This window comes from Mastomys coucha, unplaced genomic scaffold (assembly GCF_008632895.1).
Source record: "Mastomys coucha isolate ucsf_1 unplaced genomic scaffold, UCSF_Mcou_1 pScaffold22, whole genome shotgun sequence".
NCBI classification, from domain to species: Eukaryota; Metazoa; Chordata; class Mammalia; order Rodentia; family Muridae; genus Mastomys; species Mastomys coucha.
Window position 1 is genome coordinate 117476374 of NW_022196905.1, and position 16394 is coordinate 117492767.

The 16394-nt window shown below is 42.4% G+C and overlaps 1 protein-coding gene across 2 annotated transcripts in view; it reads left to right on the forward strand.

The window, feature by feature from the left end:
• Positions 1-16394, forward strand: part of Kntc1 (kinetochore associated 1) — a 75909-nt gene that overhangs the window by 1405 nt on the left and 58110 nt on the right. For both annotated transcript variants that reach the window (XM_031337866.1, XM_031337867.1), the window contains exons 2-13: positions 3633-3807; positions 5371-5491; positions 7170-7285; positions 7745-7823; positions 8735-8812; positions 9841-9875; positions 10113-10232; positions 11869-11962; positions 13193-13245; positions 13526-13641; positions 13983-14037; positions 14891-14989. In XM_031337866.1, the coding sequence (XP_031193726.1) occupies positions 3679-3807; positions 5371-5491; positions 7170-7285; positions 7745-7823; positions 8735-8812; positions 9841-9875; positions 10113-10232; positions 11869-11962; positions 13193-13245; positions 13526-13641; positions 13983-14037; positions 14891-14989 (1095 nt within the window). In that variant the 5' untranslated portion in view covers positions 3633-3678. The remainder of the gene's footprint in view (positions 1-3632; positions 3808-5370; positions 5492-7169; positions 7286-7744; positions 7824-8734; positions 8813-9840; positions 9876-10112; positions 10233-11868; positions 11963-13192; positions 13246-13525; positions 13642-13982; positions 14038-14890; positions 14990-16394) is intronic.

Below are 16394 nucleotides of genomic sequence, written 5' to 3' on the forward strand. Positions count from 1 at the left end.
TTTTTTTCCTGAGACAGGATTTCTCTGGGTAGCCCTGGCTGACCTGGAACTAGTTCTGTAGATTAGGCTGACCTCAGACTCACAGGGCTTGTCCTGCCTCTGCCTCCTGAGTGCTAGGTTAAAGGTGTATGACACCACTACCTTAGACCAGACTGACCCAGAACTCGGAGCTCCACCTGCCTCTATCTCCGCCTCCACCTCCTGGGTGCTGGGATTGAAGTGGTGTTACATTCTTAGCTGGGGCTCTTTTCCTACACTCATTACATTCCTAGCCCAAATGTTATCTGCTTCCAGATAGCAGATTAGCAGACAATTCAAATAGAGTCCCAGGAACCATCAGAACTCAGAACAAGCAGGATGTCATGGCTCCTGGTTGAAATTCCAGCAGCCTGGAGCTGAGGTTGGATGAGCCTAAGCTCAAGACCATCTTTAGTTATACAGTGAGAGGCTGACTCAAAAAAAAAAAAAGTTATTTAAAAAAAACAGAAACCTTGGGCTGGAGAGATGGCTCAGCGGTTAAGAGCACTGACTGCTCTTCTGAAGGTCCTGAGTTCAAATCCCACAACCATCCATAATGAGGTCTGACGCCCTCTTCTCGTGTGTCTGAGGACAGCTACAGTGTACTTAGATATAATAATAAATAAATCTTTAAAAAAAAAAAAAGAAAAAAGAAAAAAAAAGAAACCTTCAAGCCAGGCAGAGGTGTCACACACCTTTAGTCCCAGCATTTGGGTGGCAGAGGCAGAAGGATCTCTGAGTTTGTGGTCAGCTTGGTCCATACAGTGAGTTCCAGGACATCCAGGGCTACACAGAAAAATCCTTCAAAACAACCTTAGTTTTAGCTAACTCCAACATTCCCCTCCCACTTTGTGTGTGTGTGTGTGTGTGTAGACAGGATCTTGCTATACAAACCTGGACCAGACCAGGTTGCCCCAAATTTGAAATTATTCTTCTGTCTTTGCCTCTGGCATGCTGAGATTATGTGTGTTTGCCACGATGCTTGTCTACATTACGCTCATACATGTATACATATATTTTCTTTACATTTATTGTGTGTGTATATTCATGTAGTTCAGACGATAACTTTCATGCAGTTCTTAACTATGTTTCATCTTTTTTTTAATTTTTAAATTTTGTGTTTTGAGTTTCTTTGTGTAGCCTTAGCTGTCCCCAAACTAGCTTTGTAGACCAGGCTGGCCTCAAAGTCACAGAGATCTACCAGCCTCTGCCTACTGAGTGCTGGGATTTAAAGGTGTGCACCACCATACTCAACAACCATGTGGATTCTTAAAATGGAATTCAGATTGCCAGTCAGGCTTGGCATCAAGCTTCACCCCCATAAGAACCATCTTGCTAGCCCTATATTACTACTTTAAAGATTAAAATTAGGGCTGGAGAGATAGCTCAGTCGTTAAGAGCACTGTCTGCTTGTCCAGAGGATGAAGGTTCAATTCCCAGCATCCACATGGTGGCTCACAACTGTCTGTGCCTCCAGTTCCAGGGGATCCAATGCCCTCTACACAGACAAATACGCAGGCAAAACACCAAGCACATTAAAAAAAAAAAAAATTAGAAAATAGAGGGAAAAAAATTACAGTACTTGTCCCAAAACAACTAGCTAGTTATTGTGAAAGAAAAGAGCCAAAAGCCAAAAACTGTTCTTTCTTACACTGCAGTGTTCTTGAACTTCTGGGCCTCCTCTCTCCATCTCCTGAGTGTTAGGATCGTAGACTTGCAATACTGTGCAGTGTTTATAATTAAAGTCTTAGTGAGGAACACGCATGCTAGACAAGAACATTCCTGCTCACTATGTTTTTGTTTGTGTGTGTTTTGAGACAGAATTTCTCTGTTATGCATCTTTGGCTATCCTGTAACTCAGCATATATACCAGCTTGGCCTTAAACTCACAGAGATCCACCTGCCTCCCCACTTGCTGGGACTGAAGACATGCACTATCATGCCCAGCATCTCTTTTTAAAAAGATTCTCTTATATCCCATGCTGGTTTACAGCTCATTACATAGTAAGGCCAGCCTTTAACCTTCTGATCCTCCTGTCTCAGATCTCTAGCGTGGTGAGCTTGTACTTCCCACTGAGCTGTATCCTCAGCTCCCCTCACAGACTTTGTTTTTAAAAGAAGATTTTACTTTTATTTGTGTGCATGTGTATTTGCCTGTGGAGTCAGAAGAGGTCATCGGGTCACCTGGAATTGGAGTTAGGCATAGTTGGGTGCTGGGAACTGAATTTTGATCTTATGGAAGACCAGCAAGCACTTTTAATCACTGATTAAAAGCCATCTGTAGCTCCTCCCTTTCCCTCAGATGTTAAAAGTTTTTCCAGAGAGTTACCCTAGTATTTTAGATTGACTCTCTTCACAGATGATATGAGTTATATTGTTAATGAGGTTGTTAAAAAAAAAATCTATTCTGGGTTTCAGGTGTAGTTTTTGATGCAGGTAGACACCAACTCATGACAGGGTGGAGTTGGGATAGGGCACTTGTCTGCCATGCACCAAACCTTGGGTCCCAACCCAGGAGTGCATGCAAACAGAAACCTAACTCCCCCCTTGATTGTTTGTTTGTTGTTTTTTTTTTGAGACAAAGTTTCACTATGTAACCCTGTCTGTTTTGCAATTTACTATGTAGTCAAATTCCCAGAGATCCACCTGCCTTTGCCACCCCAACCCTGGGATTAAAACTGTGCTCCATTATGCCAGGGTCTCATTTGAGGTAGTCTCAGAGTCCAGGCTGGCCTGGGATCCAAAAATGACCTTGGACTTCTGATCTTTCTGTGTACCATCACAACTGGTTTATGTAGGGCTGGGGGGGCAGAGCCAAAGTTTCTAGCATGCTGGGCAAGCACTCTACCAACAGAGCTACAACTTCCCTCACCCCCCCAAAAAAAAACCAAACCCCAAAGTTATTTATTTATTTATTACTTAGAGAATGCTATTGCAGTATTAATGAGCTTTGAGATAGGGTCACGACTTCTGAAAGATGACTCTGGTTCCTCTTAGAGCTCTGCCTCTTCTCGGTTCTTACTCAGTTTTTCTTATTCTCTTTGTTCTTCTTTTAATTTCATTTATTGTAATATTTTTTGGTAGTTTTTTTTTTTTTTTCTTTTTTCCAAGACAGGGTTTCTCTGTGTAGCCCTGGCTGTCCTGGAACTCACTCTGTAGACCAGGCTGGCCTTGAACTCAGAGATCCACCTGCCTCTGCCTCCCAAGTGCTGGGATTAAAGACACATGCCACTACCAAATAAGTGTTTATCCTGAGATAACCCAGTCTGACGTTAGAACCTGGATTTATGCTGATTAATGCTTTATTTCAAATGAAAACTTTGGATACTTTAGATGTTGAGGCCATGAAGTAGTACAAGCTCCAGGGTTGATGATAAGATCAGTCTGACTTGTGTGTAAGACAAATTAAATATTCCCTGGTGAGAATCATAGTACTTGTCCTGTTTTACTGAGCCAAAATGTGTGACAACCCCAGATACAGCATTGAAGACAAAGTTATGTTTTTTTTTTTTTTTTTTAATTTACTAGTACTAAGTTTTGGGTTTTTTCTTTAAGACTCCATTTCTCAAAGAACTAAATCCTATGCATAAAAAAAATTTGATCTGTTGTTCCAGGAAAGAGAGTGGTTCCTCCCTTCCTCTCAGAGGCAGTCTCAGAAACATGTGGAACAATATTGAGCTGCTCACAAGTGACGACACTGGAAGTGGATGCCTCAGTGTTGGCTCAAGAAAGGAAAACGTGGCTGCACTATACCAAGCAGACTTGCTTGGGAGGATCTCCTCTGAGGAGGTAACTGTTTCCTACTGACTCTGAGTCAAGATTCACTCACACACTGTAGGAAATGGGTATCCACGGTCGCCTGGGTCATCTCAGGAGCAGTGTTTCCAAGATGAACCCTTCCCGACTCCTTGATGTTTAGCATTGGACATAAACTAAATTGGCCTGGGTGGGCCGTGTCCATAATCCAGTATCTGGAGGGTGAGGCAGGTGGATGACTGGGAGTTAAGAGTCCAAGGCCAGCTTGAGTCATGTAATGAGTCTAGGCCGACTAGGGCACCATTGACCAGCCAGTGTGTCAAAACTAAAACAAAAAAAACCACCTCAGAGGGATAGTATATAAGCTGATATAAAGAATTACCTCCACCAGGAGGGATAGTATATAAGTTGATAAAAAGAATTACCTAGGGCTGGAGAGATGGCTCAGCCGTTAAAGGCTAGGCTCACAACCAAAAAATATAAAAAGAATTACCTTTTTGAAATTTTGTCTCAAAAAAACCCCCAAAAGACAAACAGAAAAAAAAAATAAAGAATTACCTGCTGTCTGTTTGGAACATAAGACATTCCCAGTAGAGTTGAACATTAGGGCACTCTCCCGTGGTAGGTTGCCTAATACTGCTGGTATTCAAATGTTAATTTGGGTCCCCCCAAAATTGTTTGCACGAGAGAACCTGAACATAGGAGGGACCCTGTCCCCCCTCAGGTGGTTTTGATTGGTGAATAAGAATGCCAACAGCTAATAACTGGAAAGGACAGACAGATGTGGCCTTTGGAATTTTCCAGGCTTGGGACTGAGAGGGAGAAGAGGAGAGAGATTCCCACCCTGCCAGCAGAGGTGGAGGAGAGTAGATGCCACTTAGAGGAGCTGGGAGAGCTCAGAGGAGAGGTTAGGAGTTGGCCCCGCTACTGCGCTGTTTAAAGCATATCAAAATATAAAGGCTGTGTGTAGGTCTTTCATTCAGGAACATAAACCCTGGAGGCGGGTAGCAAACATGCCACCAGGATTTAGTAGTTAACTATTATTTCGACACCCTCCCTGACCCAGTCTGTCCCTGCTTTGCTGAGTGACATACTCTTGTGACTGGTAGTTAGAGTCAAGTGTTTCTGCATTCTCCGCCTATTTCCCAAAAATTGAAAATAGTGACTTACCCAGGTTTACAGTAAGGAGAGTTTAATCAAAGCAAAGCAATCCAAAAAAGACTAGAATGTACTGCAGGAAAGAAGCAGGGCCCTGGACGGAGGGTACTCAAGGCCTCTCTTGTTTGGGGCTTCCTTTTATGGGGTTCAAGAGGAAGAATTTGTTTGCTAAGAAGTGTATAGGCAGTTCTCTATTTTGAGTGACAGAATAGGTTGTATAATCATCTTTATCCTTTTTAAAATTCATCTTATTTTAATCATGTGCATCTAGGGATATTTCATCACATATTTGGTATATAAAATATACACCTCAGTCCCTTGTCCTGGGATCTAAAATCAAACACATGCCACCACACCTGGCCTTAAGACAATACTATTAAGTATCATGAAGCTTATCTGAAATCATCTTACTTTTGGTCATGCTTTCCCCTCCCACAGAGCTCACTGAGTCCGAAGATCCAAGCATGCAGCTTAAGCGATGGATTTATAATCGTTGCAGACCAGTCAGTGATAGTGCTTGACAGTGTGTGCAGATCACTCCAGTTGTTTCTTATATTCGGTAAGTCTGACAGTGAGATACCCGAGAGTCAAGGAGGATTGCTACTTGTTTCTATGGGCCCTGGTTTCTTTAATCCAGTTTATAAGAATTGGGCGGTGGTCCCGCACACCTTTAATCCCAGCACTTGGGAGGCAGAGGCAGGCAGATCTCTGAGTTTGAGGCCAGCCTGGTCTACAGAGAGAGTTCCAGAGAAACTCTCTCTTGAAAAACTGGGAAATAAAGGAATAATCTCAAGAAAATCATCAATACTTATTGAGCCTTAGGTTCAAAGGGTGCTGAGATAAAACCTTGCCTCAGGATTTTTAAGGAGAACATGCATGTAAACAAGTATTTAATTTAATTTTATTTTTGTGGTTTTTATTCAAACAACCCCTCCTCCTAGTTACATATTTGAATCCTAATGTTTGAGCTCATTTGTGTCCAAGTTCCTAATCTTGTACGTGTTTTGTGTTTGTGCATGTGAAGAGGGTAGTTGCCAAGTTCCTATTAGCTCTAGGATAGATCACAGTGTACTAATCTCTTAGAAGTCATACGTGAAATAATTGTTTGAATTAACATGGATTTAATAATGAATTTGGTTTTGGTGTGAAATCCCAGCACTTTGGAAATTGAGGCTGGAGAAATGGGACTTAGAGGCTAGCCTAGATTACATACCAAGTTCCAAGGTCAGTTTAGGTTATGTAGTAATACTGATAAAAAAAATTCTTAAAAGAGATGGAGAGATGGCTCCACTGTTAAGAGCACCGGCTAGTCTTACAGAGGACCTGGATTTGGTTCCTATCACTTAGGGGCTCATAATTTCAGTTCCAGGGATCTGATGCCCTTCACAGACATAACATCTAGGCAAAACACAAATAAAATAAAAATAAGTACATCTTTTTAAAAAAGAGTCACCATTTTTTTCTCCCTGAGACAGGGTTTCTCTGTAGCTCTGGCTGTCCAGGAACTCCCTCTGTAGACCAGGCTGGCCACAAACTCACAGAGACCCTCTGCCCCCCGGGGCTGGCTCAAGAGTCCCAATTTAAAAATAAAAATGGAAATGATTTTTAAGTGACAGGTCAGTGATGATGCTGAAATTCAGTGAAAATATTTTGAAGGCTTTTCCTGTCTTACTCTTTGGTTGGTGATAGGGATTTTTTTTTTGTTTTAGGCAAACTCATTTTATTTAACCCAGGCTGTCTTTAAACTCGGGGGCTTTCTTAAGCCGTTAATCCCAGCAATGGGGAGGTGGAGGCAGGTAGATCTCTGAATTTGAGGCCAGCCTGATCTAGAGAGAGTTCTAGGATAGCTGGGACTACACAGAGAAACCCTGTCAACCCTCCTGTTGGCTGCTCATGTGTTTGGGTTATGGGCATACACCTCCGTCTCCCGGCACAGGTTGGTATAAGTTACTGACTTTTTTTTTTAAAGATTTATTTATTTATTATATATAAGTACACTGTAGCTGTCTTCAGACACTCCAGAAGAGGGTGTCAGATCTCATTACGGATGGTTGTGAGCCACGATGTGGTTGCTGGGAATTGAACTCAGGACCTTCAGAAGAACAGTCAGTACTCTTAACCACTGAGCCATCTCTCCAGCCCAGTTGTTGACTTCTTTTAGTGTGAAAATGTGCACTTTTTAAATTGAAATTAAGGATTATTAAAAGTCACTTGTAACCTGGATTTGCAATTTTCAGAAACTGATGTGGATGTGGTCGGCCTGTGTCAAGAAGGAAGGTTTCTCTTTGTGGGGGAGAGAAGTGGCAACTTCCATCTTATCTACGTAACATCGAAGCAAACGCTGTTCACCAAGGTAAGGGCTGTGCTTCCCTTTTCAGAACAGCCTTAGACGGCAAGCCCAGCATGCAATCAGTTAGCCTGTGTTTAACACACGGAGTCACCTCAAAAGTGAGAACGCGGCGCTCTGGAGGCACTGCTCATGCTCGACCGAACGCAGTTTCCCTTGTCGGGCTGAAGCGTTCGGGTACCACAGTTCTCAGTCTGTGGGTCTCAGACCCCTCAGGTGGCTATCGGATCTCCTGCGTCTCAGATATTTACGTGACAGTTCATAACAGAATCAGGACTGCAGTTATGAAGTAGCAATGAAATGATTTTATGTCACCACAGCACGTTAGGAAGGCTGGGAACCGCTTGTTTAAGGTGTGGTCTGTTATTGCCAACATTAGTCGATAGTTGGCTGTAAACAACAAACTCCCCACTAGCTGTTGTCTATCTCCGTTCATCTTGCTATTTGCGATTGGCTTGCAATTAGGCTTTTGTGAAGAAAGCTGAGGATGAGCATCAGTGTACGTACCGGAATCTCATTATTGAGAAAGATGGTTCCAATGAAGGTAAGTTTCTTTGAATTTTTTTTTTGCACAGTTTTTGATGGGTACCCAATCAGGCATTCACATCTATGTTTAATAAGCATTGTAAATCAATTGCTGTACTACCTAAATCATAGTAAATTTTCTGTAAATACAGTTAATATAAGAAAGAATCTTTTTGTTTTCTTTTTCTTTTCTTTCTTTTTTTTTTGTTTTGTTTTTTCGAGACAGGGTTTCCCTGTGTAGCCCTGGCTGTCCTGGAACTCACTCTGTAGACCAGGCTGGCCTCAAAATCTGCCTGCCTCTGCCTCCCAAGTGCTGGGATTAAAGGTGTGCGCCACCATTGCCTGGCTGTTTGTTTTCTTTTTGAGACAGAGGCTCACTATGTAGCCTTTGGCTGGCCTGAAATTCACTCAGTACACCAGGTTGCCCTTAAAGAGGTCTACCAGCCTCTGCCTTCCCCCCCACCCCCAGCTTCTACCTTCCCCCCCGCCGTGGGGGGAGGAAGACTAATGATACCACACCTGGCACAGGTTTTTTCCTTTTTAGGCAGAGTAAATGCTGTTTTATTAGGGCATAGAGAGAATTGCTCAGAACAGGAAGTATCTTTTAACACCATCTTAGCTTTTTTCCTTCATTATGACATTCCATTCCTTTAAAATATTTGTTGGGTTTAGCATGTAAAAATCAGTGTGTGTGTGTGTGTGTGTGTGTGCGCGCCCATGTGTGCCCAAGACCACATTCCTGCTCACTAGTAAGGGGTGAGAGAACAACTTGTGGGACTTGCTTCTTTGTACCATGTAGGTCTCAGGTTGTCAGGCTTGGTGACCAGTACTTTTAACTGCTGCCCTGTCTCCCCAGCCCTCCTGAGAGATTTTATAGCTGGTTCCCAGCACTGCCCTTTCTAGAAACTGGCTTTGATTTTATTTTACCAGGTACCTATTATATGTTGCTTCTAACAAACAATGGATTTTTTTATGTTACGAACCTCCAGCTTTCACAGATTGAACAAGGTAAAGTATTATTTTCTTATTGATTCGTGACAGGGCTTACTAGTTTTCAAGTAAGTCTTCAAATAGTCTTTTTAAGAAAATTTTAACTTAGTTGTATGATACTGGGTATACTTAGACATATGCAGAGTTCACTTAACTCTTCTGTGCTAAAGCTATGGTAGAATCTGAAAAATACCAATTAGCTATAGTCTTCTAACAGTTTATAGCTTACCTGGAATGAACAGACAACAGTAATAAATGGCTTTTTGTAATACTGAAGGTCAGACTCAGGGTCTAGTGCGTACTAGGTAAGTGCTCTACCACTGAACGCCATGTCAACTGCTAAGTGGCTTTTTGAAGGAGTGGTTGAACACGGTGATGGAAATGACTAAATATTGCAAAGCGAGCTGGTGAGATGGCTTTGTAGGTAAGAGCACTTTTTTTGAAAGCCTGAGGACATGAGTTCAAATCCACAGCACCTGTGTAGAAAGCTGGCAGAGCTATGCATCTGCCTGTAATTGTGACTGGAGGTGCAGAGTAGATATAGGTGATCCTCAGTGTGTGCTGGCCGGCCAGCACAGCTGAAACAGTGTGTTTCTGGTTCAGTGAGCGATCCTGTCTCAAGGCAATAAAGCAGAGACCAAAACAATAGAGGTAGACAACCAAAACAATAGAGGTAGGCTAGACAACCAAAATCCTATTCTGTCCTCTGCATGTGCCAGCAACGGTGCATGTGCCTCTACACTACCATGTATATATCGTACTCAACACAGTGCATTGACGCTTGTGTAGGCGCGGGTGGCGGGTGGTGTAGAGGCTTTCGCTAAGGCTCTGCGCAGTTAGCTGTGCTGAAGCCTTGTGTGCAGTAGGAACTCACAGGGAACGCTCTTGGTTAGAAAGAGTAACTTGCTCATCCTGACTTGTGTCCTTTGGCTTAGGATGTATTAATTTCACTTTAACTCAAAGGGAGGCAAGTCTTATTTTTAGACTACATAAACCTGTAGATTGACACTGTTTAGATGCCTCTTTTTTTTTTTTCTTTAATGAAGCAATTAAGAACACAGACTTGGATACAGCCAAGAAGGTAAGCAAAGAAAATCATATTGTCTTTTTAAATCTTTTACTTACTGTGAATATAAAGGCCGTGTCAGTGTTTAATCATTGTACTGGCTGATGGTATATGATCTGGTGTAATCTCACACTTAAGTAATCCTTCTGCTTGAAAACATAGATGATTGATTTAAACAGCTTCATATGTTTTTTGGGGGGCATACATATATATGTATCATTCTAATTTTATTTTATTTTTTTAATTTTGCAGTTACAAGGACAATTCAAATGTAGTTTTATTTCTACTGAAAATTACCACAGTTTTGGTTGTCTCAGTCTTGTGGCATCTCAATCTGGAAAATTTGCAAGTGAAACTTCTGTGATAATTGGGGTAATTCTTTTTATAAATTTTGTTTTTGTCTAAAACATTTTCTTTCTAGTTAAAGTACAAGTTAATTTGTAATGTGACAAGAACAGAAATAGAGGCTTGATGATTAAGAGTCCTTGCTGCCCTTGAAAAACACCAGAGATTAGTCGTCAGCACCCACGTTGTGCTGGTCGCAAATACCCATAACTCAGCTCCAGGAGATCTGCTGCCCTCTTGTGGCCCATGGGCACCTGCACACACATGCACATACACACTCACATAAATCATAAATAAAAACGAAAAATAAATCATTTAAAACCAAACAAGTCAGGCATGGTGACACACAGCTCTAATCCTATCACCTTGTCTCAAAAAAATGGGGGTGGGGAACATTACAGAATTAACTAGGTAACCTTTCCTGTATTAGATCTTCCATATTTATTTTCACTAGTCTGTCCCAGAAATTTTCTTCTCTTTTCTTCTGTTTTTTGAATCAAGGTCTCACTACGTAGCCCTGGCTGTCCTTGAACTGAAAGATCCGCCTGCCCCTGCCTCTCTTATGCTGGGTTTAAAGGTGAGCCCCACTGTGCCAGCAGCTGCGTTCTGGTCAGGCAGGGTTTTGTTCCTTTGCTCAGCCATGTTTCAGCATTTCTTTCAGCTTAGAAACCACAGAAGTAGAAACCAAAAAAGGCTCCAGACTGAGAGTGGCACCCATGACCATGGCTCTAAACTAATCGCAGACTCGAGACTGACCCCTGTAGCTCTCTCATAGCACTGATCAAATACTGCCATTATGCAGTGAGGGCGATCATGAAAGGTCTATTGGGAGATCTTCCTGCCTCTACCTTCTCTGCATTGGGATGAATGGCATGCACCACCAGGCATAGCTTCTATCTCTTTCTTTGTTTTCTGTTTTTCTTTTTGGTAAGCTAAAGGCTATGCTTATAATGTTGGAAGAGGTTCTTTTTCTTTAGGGTGAGATACGAGTATGTACTCAAATATTGAACTGATAACAAATTATGAATATCTCATTTTCCTTCCCAGTCTGGTCTTCATTTATTTATTTGTTTGCTTGCTTAATCACATGTGTGCGTGCGTGTGTGCGTGTGTATATATGTGTGTGTCTGTGTGTGTGTGTGTCTGTGTAATATGAGTTTTGGGTGGCTGTAGAAGCTCTAATAGGGTGTTAGATCCCTTGGAATTGAGATACAGGCGATTGTGGAACACTAGTAGTGGATGGTTGCAAACAAATTCAGGTCCTCTGGCAGAGCAGTAAGCTCTCTTAACCACCGAACCATCTCTTTAGTCCCTCCAGTCAGTTCTTAAGCTAAGAGAGAAACAGAGAGGAAAGCTCTTAGGCAGACCTAAGCTTACAAAACCATCTAGTTAGGCTCACACAGGCGAATCTTAAGTGAGGCCGGCCTGGGCAACAGCAGGACGCTGCCTGAGAAGGAAATAGAAGCAGCTGGAGGTACTGTGTAGTAGAGTGCTCACTTATTAACAAAGCCCCGGGAGTTTATTCTCCAGCATCCTTCCAGGGGAGCGCACACCCATGTGCGTGAACTCGGAATGTGTGCAGCTTATGTGTATCTGCTTTGTGCGATTCCTGGATGGTTCGGGTTTAAGCTTTCCAAGTGATGGTACTGTTTCACTTTTCCAGGGAACCGGTGGTTGTGCATTCTCAAAATGGGAACCAGATTCTACCAAGAAAGAGATGTCTCTTAAGAACTTTGTGGACACAGACATTATTAAAGGTGATGATAAGCCAGTGATGGTACTTTCTGTTGCCACTCTGAAATGTCCTGGGTTGGGCTCAGATTTGCTGTGTAGCTAAGGGTCACCTTGAACTTCTGAGCCTCCAGCACAGTAGAGTGGTAGTACAGGTTCACGTTGCCATAGGTGATGTATAGACTACACAGGATTAAAAGGTGTGTCTGTGTTTGTGAGTTTGCAGACGAATTCAGGTCCTCTGGCTGCAAGCTCTCTTAACCACACCCTTGAGTGGCGGTCAGAGGACCTCCTGAGACTAACTCTGAGGAGAGATTCTCTCTCTGCTATGTCCGGTTCTGGGGATTGATGTCAGCTTGTCAGACCTAGTGGCAACCCTTTAGCCCTGAACCATCCTGCAGGTGCTCTGGTCCATTTTCCTTTTTTCTTTTAAATTACATTTGTTTAATTTGTACATTACGTGCACATGTGTGGTGACTTTGATGTACGTGCATGTAGAGATCAGTGGCTCCCTGGGAAGTGGTTCTTTCCCTTCATCGTGTTGGTCCTGAGGATTGGGCTCAGGTTCTCAGATGTGGTGAGCGCTTTTTTTTTTTTAAAGAATTATTTTACTTCATTTTTATGTGTATGAGTGCACTGTAGCTGTACAGATGACTGTTCGATCATGTGTGTGGCTGCTGTTGATCTCAGGAACTCTGCTCAGGCTCGCTCCGGCCCTGCTCGCTCCGGCCCCGCTCGCTCCGCCCCCCCCTCGCTCGCTCCGGCCCCCGCTGAGCCATCTCGCCAGCCCCGTGGTGAGCGCTTTTATGCAGTGAGACATCTTGCCCACCCTGATTTTGGGTGATTGTTGTTGTTTTGAGATGGTTCTTACTATATAGTCTAGGCTGATTACAGTAGCCCGGACTTGCCTCACATCTGAGCATCTCTCCTGTGTGACTTCCCATACTGCTAGGAGTACAGGTACAAGCCATTTTTCCAAGCACATTCTGTTATCACACTGAAACAAGCCAGATTTACTTGATGGCTTCCACCCGTGCTTGTGATGTGTTCAGTCATTACTGCTGGAGAGGCTTTGTATTTTATTAGTCACCTTAGAACAAGAGCAATGGTACCAAAAGTCAAAACTGAGGCAGGATGAAAATAGGGTCATCATTTACATGTAGTTCTGCCCTTTCATGAAGACATGAATTTGCAGTTGAAACAAGACCCTACGTGAGATGAAATAAAACCCTTAGACATCTCCCTTTCTCTTTCAGGTGCAAAGTCATTTCAGCTGATCGACAACCTGCTTTTTGTGCTCGATACTGACGTACGTGTCTGAGACTTCTTTAGTGGTTTCATTTACTACGACCTTGTTGTTGTTGTTGTTGTTGTTCTTTGAGCCTTTGTGCTAGGGAGTCAGCTCACAGCCTACCACTAAGCTACGCCTTCTACCTGACAATACATTCATCAATAAAAGTGGTAGCTGAGGCCGTTAGCTGGGTGCATGACTGTCTGTGTGCTGTACTTCATCTCAGTGCACAGCAAGAGATGTAGCCTGACGTCTGACTTTGAAATCACAGATGTCTAAATGAGTGTCTTTCCTGTAGAACGTGCTGAGCTTGTGGGATGCTTACACTCTCATTCCTGTGTGGAACTGGCCTTCTCTTCCCATAGAGCAGTTTCTCCTCACGACAGAAGCGGATTCTCCCTCATCCGTTACTTGGTATGTTGGGGGTCTACTTCGTAGTGATTTCCATAGCACCAAGTGTCTGTTTGGGTTTGTTCAGATCATTTGCACGTCTTGTGTTCGAAACCACCTCTGTGTCGGCCTGGCAGAGGAAGGACTGATTCATTATTTGCCAGTTTCTACTTGGCACAAATAGATACTATAATGTGAGTGTCTATGTAATGATGGTAGAAACAGAATCTGGATGTGTACATGTGAAACAGAGTCTATGGTCTTCTCTGAATGTGTTTTGACCTTTCTGTGAGAATATCACTTTATGTAAGTTTATACTTAGAAACATGGATGGCTTTTTAACTTGGGTTTCTCTTCTCTTTTAGGCAAGGGATTACAAATCTCAAATTAGTCACCCTGACAGCTACAACACAGGAGAAGGTACCAGGGGACTTTACTTCACGTTTGTCTGTTTTATGAGTTGCAAGTTATGATTACTAGCCAGTTAATGCTCACAGCATGCTAGATTATAGCTCACATAGACTTCAAACAAACAAGAATTAATATGCAGAATCCAGTTTTCAAAGAATGGAAGGAAATCTTGGCTCTTCATTTCAAACAGAATGTTTTAGAAACCAAAAATAAGCCAGGCAGACGCAGGTGGCTCTCTGTGAGTTTTAGGTCATCCTGGTCTACAGAGCTACACAGAGAAACCCTGTCTTTGGAACAAAAATTGTAAGGACTTGAAGGATTTGAAGAACTAGGTATGCTAACTTAGGCTGTAGGTGTAGCATTCAGGAGGCTGAGACAGAAGGTCATGAGTTCAAGTCTCTCCTGGGTTGTAGAGCAAGTCCCTATGTCAAAAAGGCGAGGGCTGAAGATGAAAGAGTAGTGTGTGCAAGGCACTGAAATTAGCCTCCAGTGCTGGAAAAAGAAGGAAAGGAAAGGGCAGAGAAGGGGAAAAGCAAAAGCAAATAGAAAGGAGGGCGGGGGCAGAAGAAAAGGCATTTGGTAGGGTGGTTGCTGTGAAGGTGCAGCACTCTAGGAGTGGAGGTGGGGTCATTCTGCACATGTTTTCATTCAATGTGGTAGGTGCATTAAAGCATCATTTTCTTCTTAAAGAACATAATTTTGTGTGTAGCATTTACATAGTAACAGTGGCAGGCCTACTTACGTAGTAAGAGAGTGTTGTGGATTCTTGCATTATTTGGCTTTGTACAAGATGTTTTAATAGATGTCTTGACGGGGAACTGCTAACTTGTGCTGATAGGTTTATATTTTTCATTTCTCGTAGATGAGAAACCTCATCATTTATTCTTTACCTACAATGGAAATACTGTATTCTTTGGACGTATCTAGTGTTTCTTCTTTAGTTCAAACAGGAATTAGCACGGTATGTTTATGCACATTTTTAATGACTTTGCAATTTTTTTTTTCCTAATTTTTACAAGTAAGAAAAGCGTGAGTGGAAGTTAGTGCAATACTTCGCTTTATCTTTGGCTTATACCTGTGTTCGTTATTAACATACTCAAGAGACCCAGCCGAGTCGTCATACAAATTAAGATAAAACTTCATCTGCTATTCAGTTGTTTTATTTTTAAAAAATTATATTGTTTTTAATTTTGTGTGTATCTGTGGGTGAGTGTGTGTGTGCGAGGTGTCAGATCCGCTGAAGCTGGAGTCACCGGCAGTTGTGAACCCGTTGGGTATGGGTCTGGGGACTCCAGCTCGGGTCCTCAGTAAGAGCAGCACACGCTCTGCACCTCTGAGCTGTCCAGCCCTTACTCAGCTTCGGCTTCCTTTCGGTCTCTACGGAATCATCAATGACAATGTTCACAGTGCTTTGTTAAAATTGACTTTTTTATTTTAATTCTAAAACTGTGTTGGGTATAGTGTACCACGTCAGTGCATCTATGTCTATAAAGCTCAAATTAGGATAGTGAACTTTTCATCTCCTTTTACTTTAAGAAGTTATGAATATGTAGCAGTCATATGCAGTCTGGAATTCGATATGTAGGTCAGAGTAGTCTAGAACGCATAGAGACTCACATGCCTCTGCCTCCTGGGTGCTGGGACTAAAGGTGTGCGCAGCCATACCCATCAATTATGATTCTTTTCAAAAAACATTTTAATGCATTTATTTCATCTCTTTACATACACGTGTGCAAGCACACTCACACAATTATTTCATGTGTTTGAGTGTTTTGCCTACATGTCTGTGGACAGTATGGGTGGATACTGAGGCTTAGAGACATTGCTCAGTGGTTAAGCATGCCTACTGTTCTTGCAGAGGACCTGAATTTGGTTTCTAACACTCAAATGGTAGCTCAATACCTGTGTCTCCAGGTCCAGAGAATCTGACTCCATCTTCTGTTCAGACTCATGCATTTACATGGTGCATATACATTTAAATAGTTACAATAAAATAAAATGTAAATAAAGAATTTTTTTAAGAAAAAAAAAAAAGAAGGCTATTTTGGGGACTATCAAGATGACTCAGTAGATGAAGTTGTTTGTCACCAAATCTGATAACCTGAGTTTGGGTCTCTCCCTGTGATCAGGTCTTCCCGTTATCATTAGCAAGTTCTTTATGTGGCCTGGCTTCCAAACCAGGAGAAAATATTTTTCCTCAATGTTTGAGGTTTTTCTTAGTGATTTTAAGAATCGATGGATGGGCCGGGTGGTGCACGCCTTTAGTCCCAGTACTTGGAAGACAGAGGTAGGTGGGTTTCTTGAGTTCAAGGCCAGTCTGGTCTACAGAGTGAGTTCCAGGACAGCCATGGCTACACAGAGAAACC